We start from the raw sequence: 14,435 nt of genomic DNA on the forward strand, positions 1-14,435 counted from the left end.
ATGAATACAAATGTCTTTTAAAAATACATATGGGGGCGCCTGGGTGGCTCAGTCGGTTAAGCGGCCCACTTCGGCTCAGGTCATGATCTCGCGGTCAGTGAGTTCAAGCCCTGCGTCGGGCTCTGTGCTGACAGCTCAGAGCCTGGAGCCTGTTTCAGATTCTGTGTCTCCCTCTCTCTGACCATCCCCCGTTCATGCTCGGTCTCTATCTCAAAAATAAATAAACATTAAAAAAAAATTTTTTAAAAATACATATGTATTTTTATGTTTTGAAATTATGAATGTATTTGTTAAAATGTGTTTTAAAATATACTAGGAAGAATGAAATGGAATACAAGCTTAGGTTGACTATGTAGTAGTAACCTTCATTGAAAGGTGCGAATTTTTATTGTTAATTAGTTTCTTTTAATTAATTCCTAATATCAGCTTACATATTTTGTCTCCTCTCCCCCTTCATCGTCCTTGTCCCTCTTTCCCTTTTCCCTTTTCCCTTTTTCTTCCTTTTTCTTCCTTTTTCTTTCCTTCCGTCCTTTTTTCTCTACTTCCATCCTCTTTACTTCTTCCTTTCTTTCTGAGTACTTGAACATTTTTTATCCATCTTTTTTGATTCTATAAGAAAATGCAGTTAGTTTATACTTCTGCCTACTCAAACTGAGTTCAGATTTCAATTTTCTTCTACTCTAGAATAAAGTTAATGCATTTTTGTTTATTTTAGTGCTCATGATCTCACAAAATGGGATCTATTTGGTAATTGCTACAGATTATTGAAGACTGGAATTGAACATGGAGCTATGCCAGAACAGGTAGGAGTTTGTTGATATTCCTTCTTTGTCCATTTTAGAAGATGAAGCTTCTCTGAGATCACACAGGATTATTAAAAGCCTTACATAGAAAGTATAATCCTTAAATGCAGATGCCTCTTTTGAGAATTATTGCTATAGTAATTGAATATTACTGGTAGGTGTTCATGATTGGATGTTACTGGTAGGTGTAATATATCTTCAGGTTTGAACAGAAAAAAGTAGAGAAACTTTTTTATAATGTATTTTAAAAATTTAATACTAAAGTAAACATTATTGTTCTTTTAGGAAAAATCCCATTAATTTCCATAGTAGTAACTTCAAAACTTGATTCAGTTTGATGAAAATTCCTAATTATGGCTATATTGTAGGTATTGTTCTAGATATTGATAATGGTAAGCCTGAGTACGGCTTACTTTTTATAGTAGAACCATAGTTAAGTAAACTTGGAGCCTCTATTTAGATTTTAGACCTTTTTGCCTTCATATGTAAGTTGGAATGGAAAGGGCAGGAATTCACCAAATTTCTCTAGTCTGAAAGACACTTAAAATAGTCAATTCTATATGAGAATTAAGTTGTTAATTGTTAATTAACAGTTACAGTTATTACAGTTGTTAATGGTTACATGTAATGTAGTTAATTTTAATTGACAATTACATATAGTTATTGTTTCTTAGCAATAACAATCTGTTGTAAGAATTAAGAGTTCTTTTGTATACTGCATATACTCATTCATTAGACCAAAATATCAACCAATAGTGAAGTATAGGTGGTGTTTAGGGGTGGTCTCATGTATTTCCATTTGGTAATGAATGCTTAAATACTAAAGCAGTAAGAATTTCAGCAGGTATAACAATTATGATTTCATATTAAAAGTTAATCACAGAAGTATACTTTCTCATTGTCTGTTTATATTCTCAAGCTGTTCTTTAAAGTTGAAAGGGATAGAGTTGAGGTATTCTTTGTTTTGGTTTCCTCATTTTCCTCAAGAAGATAATGAGAATAGCACATCTCTGTTTCATCTGGGGATTATAATTATGTCAAAATTTATTTTTAATTCACTATACCATCATTTATTGTCGTAGAACTGACTTGTGACTTCTTTGGTTGTCTTCTTTGATTATCTTGGTTTTCTCTTACTTATTTTCTTATTTCTTCCATTTTTAATTTCTTAGAGTAAGAGAACACATACATGTGACATTTGCTTATACTTTGTTACTCTTAACACATACTTTCTTTTTTTTAATTCAAGTATAGTTAACAGAGTGTTATATTAGTTTCAGGTGTACAATATAGTGATTTGACAGTTCTGTATATTACTCAATGCTCATCAAAAGTGTACTCTTAATCCCCTTCACCTCCTTCACCCATCCCCCCACTCACCTCCCCTCTGGGAACCATCAGTTTGTTCTCTAAGGTGAAGAGTCTGTTTTTTGATTTGTCTCTTTTTTTGTTTTGTGTTTCTGTGTTTTGTTTCTTAAATTCCACTTATGAGTGAAATCATGTAGTATTTGTCTTTTTCTGACTGACTTATTTCTCTTAGTATTACATCCTCTCACTCCATCCATGCTGTTGCAAATGTCAAGATTTCATTCTTATTTATGACCCATAATATTCCACTGGTGTGTGTGTGTGTGTGTGTGTCTGTGTGTGTGTGTGTGTGTCTGTGGGTGTGTGTGTGTGTATAAACACACATGCATATACATGCATACATACATACCACATCTTCTTTATCCATTTATTTAGTTGATGGATGCTTTGGCTGCTTCCATAATTTGACTATTGTAAATAATGCTGCAGTAAACATAGGGGTGCAAATATTTCAAATTAGTATTTTTGTATTCTTTGGGTAAATACCCAGTAGGAGAATTACTGGATCATTTTTATTTTTTTGAGGAATGCTGCACCAGTTTGCATTCCCACCAGCAGTGCACAGATGTTTCTTTTTCTTTACATCCATGTTTGCACTTGTTGTTTCCTGTTTGATTTTAACCATTTTAACAAGTGTGAGGTGATATTTCATTGAAGTTTTGATTTGCATTTCCCTAGTGATAAGTGATGATGAAAATCTTTTCATGTGTCTGTTGGTCATCTGTGTGTTTCCTTTGGAGAAATGTCTGTTTCTGTCTTCTTCCCATTTTTTAATTGTATTATTTGTTTTTGTGGTGTTGAGTTGTGTAAGTTCTTCATACATTTTGGATACTAACCCTTTCTTTATCAGATATGTCATTTGCAAATATCTTCTCCCATTCCATAGGTTGTCTTTTAGTTTTCTTGATTGTTTTCTTCGCTGTGTAGAAGCTTTTTATTTTGATACAGTCTCAATAGTTTATTTTTGCTTTTCTTTCCCTTGCCTCAGGAAACCTGTCTAAAAAAATGTTGCTGTGGCTGACGTCAGTGAAATTACTGCCTGTTCTCTCTTCTAGGATTTTTATGGTTTCAGGTCTCACATTTGGATCTTTAATCCATTTGAGTTTATTTTTGGGTATGGTGAAAGAAAATGGTCCCAGCCTCTTTCTTTTGCATGTTGTCCAGTTTCCCCAGCACCATTTGTTGAAGAGACTTTTTCCCATTGCATATTCTTGCCTCCTTTGTAAAGATTAATTGACCATAAAATCATGGGTTTATTTTGGTGCTCTCCCTTCTGTTCCACTAATCTATATGTCTGTTTTTGTGCCAGGACCGTACTGCTTTGATTACTACAACTTTGTAGTTTATGTCAAAATCTGGGATTGTCATCCCTTCAGTTTTGTTCTTTTTTTTTTTTCAAGATTGTTTTGGCTGTTCAGGATCTTCTGTCACAATTTTAGGATTGTTTTTTCTAGATCTGTGAAAAATGCTGTCGGTATTTTGATAAGGATTGCATTGAATCTGTAGTTTGCTTTGGGTAGTATGGACATTTTAACAATATTGGTTCTTCCAATCCACAATCATGGAATATATTTCTATTTGTGTCGTTAGACATGTCCTTAAAACTTTAATCATGTATATGAAGTTTTAGTGCATCACTACTAGATTGTGCTCTTGTTTGTTTTAGCAATAGAAACTATTTAGCAGTCAGCAGCTCTTAGAAACATGTCTTTAGATACCTACAATTGAAAATCTGGAAAGTATACAGAATTCAACCAGTTCTTCATAAGACCATACAGGCTCACTTTTGTAGATTGCCACTCTGTACTTTAAAATTCAGAGAAAATACCCTTTTTGAGTAAAGATAACAAATAACTACCAGAATGTTTGTGATTGCTTACCTTTAGTTATGCTTAATATTCTGAAGATAATTTAAAATTAATCGTCTAGCAGTTTTGGGTAATTGTATTGTCCATATGCTTGACTGTTTGTTTTCCATGGTAACCGTTTTAACTAGAAGTTTCCTAGTCTTCTGAGTTATTTTTTTTTTTCTTTCCTCTTCCACTGATCTCTTTTCTCATGCCAATACTGTTTTAACTATTACAGGTTTAGAATATGTAAGACTGAAGTTTAGAAGAATTTACCTATTTATAATAATCTTTTAACTCAAATTATAGAAGAGTTACATAGAAAAATAAACTCTTATTTCCTTCATCTGATTCATCTATTGTCTCAAGTTTTCCACAGTTGCATACTCGCAAGCTTTCTCACTTTCTCTCTATATATATTATATATTTTATTTTCATATAAATATGCATATGTAACACAGTAATATTCTTTTTTAATGTTTTATTTTATTTTTGAGAGAGAGGGAGACAGTGCACAAGCAGGGTAGGGGGAGAGAGAGAGGGAGACACAGAATCTGAAGTAGGCTCCAGGCTCTGAGTTATCAGCACAGAGCCCAACGCGGAGCTTGAACTCACAAGCTGTGAGACCATGACCTAAGCCAAACTCAGAAGCCCAAACGATGAGCCTCCAGACACCCCTAATGATATTCTTCATAGCAGTTTTCCCCCAGCCCAGAATTCAAGCAATAATAATACATTGCATCCAGTTTTTAATGTCTTTTTTTTTTTTTTTTTTTTTGGTACTTTTAATCTGGAATGCTTTCTTGTTCTTTGTGTTTCATGACATTGACACTTTGAAGATACAGGCTAATTATTTTATAGAATGTACTCAACTGGGGTGCCTGGGTGGCTCAGTTGGTTGAGCGTCCGACTCTTGGTTTTTGGCTCAGGTTGTGATCTCAGGGTCGTGAGATCAAACCCCACTTTGGGGCTTAAGAGTCTCTCTCTTCCTCTGTCCTTCTCCCTGGCTTACACACACTCTCCCTGTCTCAAGTTAATAAATATTTAAAAAAATAATAAAAGAATCTCCTCAACTTAGTTTTGTCTAATCTACATGTTTAGATTCATTCATATAATGCATTCTCGGTAGAATGCTACAATAAATGATATTCTGCCCTCAGTGTATCACATCAGGAGGCACATGATGTCATTTTGTTTCCTATTGTGATATTAATTTTGATCACTTTAATAAGGTAGGCTCTGCCAAGTCTGTCCTGTGTAGAGTTTCCATTTTCTTTTTTAATGTGGAAAGATTTCTTAAGAATATTCCTGTTTCTTATCAAACTTTGATATAGTGTTGGCATCCATTTATGATTCTTGCCTCAGTCATTTATTTCTCTCATGGTCACAAATGAAGTAAATAGTGACTTTCCATCATTTATTTATGTCATTTATTTATGTCATTTATTTGTTGGCCCTCTGCTATAAAGAAGAACTTGCCCTTCTTCGTTCATTTATTCATTTTTTAAAATTCATATAGACTCGTGGATTACTACTTTATTCCTATTCTGTCCAGCTGGTTAAAATTGAATTCTATTGTTAATTTATTTTGGTGTTCAAATTGTTGTAGAATTAGAGGGAGTTGCTTTGAGACCTCCTCCTCCTGTGTGCTTTTAAATATTTTTTTGAACACTTTGGAGCAAGAATATGGCATCTGGCATCTGTTTGTGTCCTCCCCTATTCTAATGAGTTTTTAACCTACAAAAAGTATTAAAAATTATTACAGTTCTATAACACAGTAAACAATCCACATTTCAGAATTTATTGTAGTATTTCTTTTCTTTTTTTTTTTTTTAAGTTTATTTATTTTGAGAGAGAGAACACCAGCAGGGAAAGGGCAGAGAGAAGAGAGGGAAAGAGAATCCCAAGCAGGCTCTACTGACCGCGCAGAACCTGACGCAGGGCTCAATCCCACGAGGAGTGAGATCATGACCTGAGTCGAAGTCAGTAGTTGGATACTTAACTGACTGAGCTACCCAGGTGCCCCAATTTGTAGTATTTCTTCATATAATTTTTTGTAAAATAAAGGCAAGAAATATTTAAATTCTCCCTATTTTGTTTTGTGATTTTATGCCTATTGCTTGTTGGTGTCCTTGTAAGTTTATACCTTGTTTTAGATAACATCTATCAAAAATAAAATATTAAACTTCTGCTTTAATATATAGTTGCCAGAATTGTCTGAATTGATCCTACAAACTGAAAGCCAATAGAGAACATTTGTGAATTGTTTTGGTAAATATTTGCTATATAACAAGATAGAGTAAACCCATAAAGAGGAAGGGATTATAATCACAGGTCACTAACTCTGGGCTTCTCAAGGCATCAATAATAGAAAATTTTTTTTGTACTTTTCACATATAGTAATATTTTAAGTCTTTACATGTATACATTTGTTTAAGCCTTATGACAACCCTATAGGATATGTATGCCTTTACTATTTTTATTGATGATGAAACTGAAACATCGAGATACTAAATAACTTGCCTAATGTTACATAGCTGTTGCATATCCACTCAAACGAAGCTTTTAAATTCTTTTCAGTGTCTCTTCACATTTCTTGCTACTAATTTGCTACTGCTGTTTGCTATCCCATCCCTTCTGATGTTTGCCCCATGTCAAACTTTTTTTTTTTTAATCTTTTTATTTTGTCTAAACATCTTTTGTATTTTTTCAGTGGGAATTGTGGGGAGAGATTAAATGCTTGTACTTGATCATCGTGAACTCGTAATCAACACATTTCTTTAGAATGAACATAGGTTGAGTTTAACTTCAGTAACATTATTGCTGTTGGATAGATTATGACTTTCTGTGTAAATAATGCAGTCATACTGTCTTTAGAAGAATGCTGATATGTTCCTTAGAAGACTACACACTTTTTTCCTTGACTGAACTTAGAAATTATTTCAGTTACTCACTTCTGACTATTCCTTGGGCATGTTATATCAAAATTTGGCTACCACCCCCACATACATCCAGATTACCACCTACCTTTTTATTATTGATCAAAAATGTGTTTGAGTGTCAGATCCTAAGGGAGGGAATATTAGAAGCATCCTTAATCTCAAGAGATTTTTATCTTTTAAAAAATTCTACCTCCTCAATATCTCTTTTGCCACCATTGTTTTAGCCCTACTATCATTTTCTTAGTTTAATCCTTCATATTTTCTCTTGTGAATCACAGTAGTAGTTACCTATTTTGTCTTAGTAACCTTAGTTTTAACCTTTTTCTAATCTAGGCTCTGTTCTAGTAATTCTCAACTGTATGTATGTATCAGAAAACCTTATGGAGTTGTTGGATGTTTTATTTTTTGTTTTTAAATACTCACATACTTTCAAATACCATTGTAGACTAATTTGGTGTAATCACTTTAGAAAGTTACTTGTCAAATTCTTATGAAAATTAAAAGCAGATATACCCTTGATTGACATTTATAATTTAGGAATTTAGACTACAGATATATACTTGGAGATGTGTAGAAAGACGTAGGTACAAAGATGTTCATCGTAGCATTACTTATAAAAAATTACAACTTGAAATAATCTAAATTTTGATCAGGAGAGAACCAGTTAGCTTTGGTAGGATAGTTTTGATTCTATGCAGTGCTATGTCACTGTAAATTTTAAAATGTTAATATTATTTATGTTAAATATTCTATGTGAGAAAATTTAATGAAGAAGGCAAGGAGTAGAATGGTTATATAAATTTAAAGAGGTGATAAGATTTCAATATACAGACACCTGTTAATTGACAGATTGTATCTGGGATGATACATAAGGAACTGTTGAACAATGGCTTTCTTAATGGAAAACTAGAGATCTGTAGTGTTCAAGAAACTTAGTTTGAATTGTATACCATTATACTGTTGGATATTTCACTATGTACATCAATTGCTTTTTAAATTTAAAAATCTGTTGTTGAGTAATGAATAACTCAAAATTGACATTTGAAAACTATGTACGGTTTAGGGGCGCCTGGGTGGCTCAGTCAGCTGAGTGTCCAACTTAGGCTCAGGTCATGATCTCGCAGTCTGTGAGTTCGAGCCCTGTGTCGGGCTCTGTGCTAACAGCGTAGAGTCTGGAGCCTGCTTCAGATTCTGTCTCCCTCTCTCTGCCCCTCCCCCGCTCATGCTCTGTCTCTCTCTGTCAAAAATAAATAAACACTAAAAAAAAATTAAAAACTATGTACGGTTTATAATAGCACCAAAAAACATGAAATAACTTTGGCATAAATCAACAAAATGTGTGCAAGATCTGTATGCTGAAAACTACAAAACACTAATGAAAGAAATCAAAGATTTTAATAAATGAAGATTATATCAAGTTCATGAATTAGAAGATTTAATATTGTTAAGATGTCACTTTTCCCCAAACTGATCTTAGGTTGACTAACACAATTCCATTTAAAATCTCTGCAGGATTTTTTGTAGAAACTGACAACTTGATTCATACAATTTATATTGAAGGGTAGGGGTGCCTGGGTGGCTCAGTTGGTTAAGCGACCAACTTCGGCTCAGGTCATGATCTCACAGTTTGTGAGTTGGAGCCCCGCGTTGGGATCTGTGCTGACGGCTCAGAGCCCGGAGCCTACTTCGGATTCTATGTCTCCCCTCTCTTTACCTGTCCCCTGCTCACGCTCTGTGTCTCTCTGTCTCTCATTAATAAATAAATGTTAAAAAAAATTATATTGAAGGGCAAAATAATTTTTAAAAAGAACAAAGGTAGAATATTCACACTACCTTAAAGACTAAACAGTAACTTTGACAGTGTGGTACTGAAGAAAGGCTAGACATAGATCAAAGGAGCAGTATAGGGGCGCCTGGGTGGCTCAGTCGGTTGAGCGTCCGACTTCAGCTCAGGTCACGATCTCACGATCTCGCGGTCCGTGAGTTCGAGCCCCGCATCAGGCTCTGGGCTGATGGCTCAGAGCCTGGAGCCTGCTTCCAATTCTGTGTCTCCCTCTCTCTCTGCTCCTCCCCCATTCATGCTCTGTCTGTCTCTCTATCTCAAAAATAAATAAACGTTAAAAAAAAAAAATTTTTTTTTAAAAAAACAAAGGAGCAGTATAGAGAATCCAGAAATACATTCACATATATGTGGTAAGTTGATTTTTGACAGAGGTGCTAGGGCATTTCTTTGGAGAAGGGATAACCTTTTTAACAAATGGTTCTAAAATGAATATATATATATATATATATATATACACACACATATATATATATATGGGGAGAAAAAAGAATCTCAGTTCACACTTCATACCATCTACAGAATTAACTCAAAATAGACCTTTAGACCATAAAACTAAATGCACCACCTGTAAGTATAAAACATCTGAAAGTACACACAGGAGAAAATCTTTGTGACCTTTAAGTTAATCAAAGATTTCTTACATACAACATCAGAAGCATGATCCATAATTTAAAAATTTCAAAAATAACACATTCAGCAAAATTAAGCACTTCTGCTCTTGAAAGATAGTGTTAAGAGAATTGAAAATACAAGCATATAAGACCAAAAGATATTTACAAATCACATATCTGATAACACTTGTACTCAAAATGATAAAGATCTCTCAAAATTCAGTGGTAAAAACAACAGATAATTCACCATAGAAGATAGATGACAAACACATGAAAAGCAGCTTATCTCATTAGTCATTAGAGAAATGCAGATTAAAAGCATGATGAGATTTAGAAAGCAGTGGAACTTGTATGTTGCTGGCAGGAATGCACAATGGTACATTCACTTCAGAAAGCAATTTGGCAATTTCTTATAAAGTTAAATACACACTTACCATCTGGCCCAGCAGTCCATCTCCTGAGTATTTATCCAAGAGAAATGAAAACTTAAGTTTTCACATAAAAACTTTTTTTTCACATAAAAACCTATACTGGAATGTGTATAGCAGCTGTATTCATAATTGCCCCAAACTGCAAACAACTCAAATGTCCATCAAGTGGTGAAGGTATAAAAACAAATTATATTATCATCCATACAGTAGAATACTTCTCAGCAATAAAATGGAAGGTACCACTGAACCACTGTCATGCAACAACATGGATGAGTCTCAGTAACATACAGAGTCAAAGAAACCAGATGCACAAAGCTATGTGCTGTACAATTTTATTATACATTTTGGAAGAAGCAAAACTTACAGAGTCAGAAAACAGAAATCCAGAATGGTGCAGGGAGCTGACTACAGAAGAGTATGGGGGAATTTGAAGGATGATGAACTGTTCTATTTCTTGATTGTTTTGATGACTACCTGATGATACATTTGTCAAAACTGCAGAACTGTATGTTGAAAATAGTAAAATTTTTTTGTATATAAATTATATCTTGATTTTTTTAATGCACAAGGACAAAAATAAGAGTAATTATTGCTCATACTTAATGAAGTCCATTTCAAAGCCTGACCAATGTATGTTTTGAAGTTTAGAAAGCCCCGGACCAAAATGCAACCATAAGAACAAAAGAAAACATTTATCACATGGTGGAAATTTCAGAACCAAGAGCCTTAGGTAGAAAAGTTTGATACAACCTTCATTCTTATTTTTCAGCTCTCTAGCAAAGTTATATATAATGGCTGCCGATATTATTTAAATTAAAATTAGTTGTTTAAAACGATTATTGGACTGTTTTTGTTGACTCTAAATCTTCAGGGGTACAACATGAAAATTTCTATTTTTTAATCTTCATAGATCCTTCAGAAGCATGGCTAGAGTGAAGTACATCTGCTCTCTTAGAAGACAACATATAGTGTTATACCATGTTTTAAAAGTTCAAAAACTAGAAAAATCAAACAGTGTATTTTCCAATGATATGTATATGTGATAAAACTATTTTTTTAAGAGCCAGGACATGATATATATGAAATTTAGTAGAATGGTTTGCCAGTCTTAAGGAATAGGGGAAGAGATCATAGATGGATACCAAATTATTGATATCATAGTAGTTCTTAAATTTGGTAGTCTGTTCATAGGTTAATTTTATTATTATGCTTTATAATACAACTATTTTGAAGTATCAAATATTACATTAAAATATCTTAACAAAGAACAAATGGAAGCACTTTTCTTTGTTCTTGCAAATGGGATATTTTTGAAACACCTGATCATGTTACTCTTCTGTTCAGATATGAACATGTTACTATCTGTGCATTACCTAGCATTCTTAGGATAACACCCAGATTTTTTTGTCATACTGAGGTGACCATGTTGTTGTCCACAAACAAGTGTACTTTTGAAAGTGAAAAGGAGTACTGTTAATAATTATTCCAAGACGTAGGCATAAACCAGGATATATAGTCACTCTTTTATAAGGCCCTTTGTGATTTGGTTTTTGCTGATCTAGCCTCAGTATATGCTTATATTTACTCTGTATCAGACTGTTCACAGTTTATTGGTGAGGCTTTTTTTTTGAAATTGCTTTTTCTTCAACTTACATTGTCCCTTTGTTGCCAGGTTAAATCTTACATCTTTCTTTAAAGATTTAGTATATACACTTTTGCTTCTCTAGAAAGTTTTTCCTAACCATATTACTCTTCCTGGCTAAGACAGGAGTCCTTCTTCTTGCCCCTTAACACCTGACCCTGCATGTGTACACTTAGTCAAACCAGTTACTAAATTGTTACAGTTGAAACTTATTTTCCATCTAGATTATTCTCTAAGATCAGGTAATATATTTGTTTTAAGCTCCTAGTCTAGCAGAAGACTTGGATACTGAGTAAAACATCTGTTAGAAAAACAGAGCTCTTATTTTTCAGACTACAGTTTTAAAATGCCATACAATTATATCTCTGATTAGTTTTTATATGCCTCTCTTAAATAACCTTTCTTTATGTTTCCCCATCTTTTTGTTGTGTTAATTTTATTTTTTTTTGTTTTTATAGTAAAAAACACATAACATGAAGTCTACTCTCAACAAATTTTTAAGTCTCTAGTACACTATTGTTAACTATAGGTACAATGTTGTATGGCAGATCTCCAGTTTCATTTTACTTTTTAAGTTCTTTATATTAATGTTCTTAAGCTTATGTCATTTGTTGCAGTAATTTACCAATGGGAATTTTTAATTTTATTATATCTTGTTGTCTGGTATATAAATATTCTTTACATAATCAGAATTATCAGTTTTTTGTTTGATGTCTTACTTGGAAAGCCTTCCCACACGTTTCTAAGTCATTTAAATATTCACTTCTTTTTTTTCTTGTGTTTTAATAGTGTTATTTTTTATAATGTTTAGGGGGGGCACCTGTGTGGCTCATTCGGTTAAGCATCTGACTCTTGGTTTCAGCTCAGGTCATGATCTCATGGTTCGTGAGATCAAATCCCACGAAAAGAGGGATTCTGTCTCTCTTTCTCTCTGCCCCCGCCCCACTTGCACTTTCTCTTTCTCTCAAAATAAATAAACTTAAAAAAAAAATGTTTGGAATCTATTTGCATAAATTATTCATTTTACTTTGAATATGTTTTTAAGTGACTGTTCTTCTCTTGGAATTATGAATGTTCCCTACTTTCACCATTTTATGTGGACCAAAATTCTGTCTCCACTAAGTATTATGTTATGGTTTCTTAATGATTTAGGAATGGTTGAGATGTTGTATATGTTGTTTGGACAATTGTTTGCTTGTATTACTAGAGAATTTCAAGGTCAGCAGCAGAAATTGCTAATTGGATCTTTCAAGCTGATCAATGACATGAAAAGTGGCAAGATCTTTTTTGATGTTAAAGCCTACGTTGTTTGGGAAGAAAAGGCTAGTACACATGAAGTGTTTAAGAGTAGGCCTAAGGTTGTATGATGTGAATGCCTTGGCAGTGTCCTTTTCACTATATGCCAAACCCTCTTTTGGAGATCACTATGAAGAAATCTCACTAAAAGAGATTATAATATTCCACACTGGACCTTATCATTGACATATCACATTTTTCTTCATACTCTTCCTTGTTTTAAAAAAAATTTTTTTAACGTTTATTTATTTTTGAGACAAAGAGAGACAGAGCATGAACGGGGGAGGGTCAGAGAGAGAGAGACACAGAATCTGAAACAGGCTCCAGGCTCTGAGCTGTCAGCACAGAGCCCCACGCGGGGCTCGAACTCACGGACCACGAGATCATGACCTGAGCCGAAGTCGGATGCTTAACCGACCGAGCCACCCAGGCGCCCCACTCTTCCTTGTTTTAAATACTACTTGGAACTTATGAGAAAGCTTGACAGCAGAATTCCAGGGTCCAAAACTGTCAAGGATTAATATGCATTAGCCTGGTGTGTAATCCATTCCTTGAGAAGTCTTTTAATTTCTTAGTTGCAGAAGTTAATCTTTTACTATTTGTATTTTTAACTCTTTTTTACTCTTACGATGATTTTTTTTTTTTAATGTATAGTATACTACGGCCACTGGTAATACAATGCATGGGATGATTCTTCATTCTCAAAGCACATGTAGAACTTAGGAATCTTTCTTCTCTATTAAAGAATTATTTGTTACTTATCACTATGACTTGCCTTAATGTTTTTGCTTTTGTTAGCATTTTCTCAAGAAAATTATTACTGCAAACTCTTTGCCATATTGACTATTATTTTTAATTATTATATGGTAAAACTGACCTTTTTTTCTTTTATGTAAAGTTATGAATTTTAACATGTGCATAGATTTATATAATCACCATCACAAGGGATATCACATATCTATTTTTTTCTTCATTCGATCCCTTTATAATTAGATGCTTGCCCTACCTACAACTCCTGCAAACCACTGCTCTGTTTTCCATCACTATGGATTTGTCTTTTTAAGGTTTCCAAATAAATGAAATCATAAAGTGTTGTAACCCTTTAGAACATAAAATCTTTCAGTGAGCATAATGTCTTCACTGACCATAATGCCTTTTAGATTAATCCAAATTGTTTGAATCAATAGTTGGTTCATTTTTTTAATTAATCGTTGGTTCAATTCTACTCCATTGTGTGGATACAGCCGTTTGTTTTATTCATTCACCTGTTGAAAGGCATTTGGGTTGTTACCATCTTTTCGCTGTCACAACTAAAGTGAACATATGTGTACAGCTTTTTATATGAACATAAGTTTTCACTTCTCTAAAGTGAATGCCCAAGAGCATAGTTGTAGGTATTAGGGTATCAGTGTGTGTTTGACCTTATTAGAAACTGCCACACCATTTTCCAGTGTCTGCACCATTCTGCATTCCTTCCAGCAACGCGAAAGTCCCATTTGTTCCACATCCTTAGCAGCGCTTGATTAGTTTTTACTTTAGCCCTCCTTGTAGGTATGTAGTGGTATCTCATTGTGCTTTTAATTAATGTACATTTCCTTAATGCTAATGATGTTAAACATCTTTTCATGTGCTTATTTGCCAGCCTTACATTC

The 14,435-nt window shown here is 33.7% G+C and overlaps 1 protein-coding gene across 7 annotated transcripts in view; it reads left to right on the plus strand.

Moving 5' to 3' along the window:
- The window catches only part of STAG1 (stromal antigen 1), a 402,258-nt gene that overhangs the window by 330,548 nt on the left and 57,275 nt on the right, over positions 1 to 14,435 (plus strand). For all 7 annotated transcript variants that reach the window (XM_042998579.1, XM_042998577.1, XM_007087414.3 and 4 more), the window contains one exon: positions 716 to 803. In XM_042998579.1, coding sequence (XP_042854513.1) covers positions 716 to 803 — 88 coding nt within the window. The remainder of the gene's footprint in view (positions 1 to 715; positions 804 to 14,435) is intronic.

This window comes from Panthera tigris, chromosome C2 (genome assembly GCF_018350195.1).
Source record: "Panthera tigris isolate Pti1 chromosome C2, P.tigris_Pti1_mat1.1, whole genome shotgun sequence".
Lineage (NCBI taxonomy): Eukaryota > Metazoa > Chordata > Mammalia > Carnivora > Felidae > Panthera > Panthera tigris.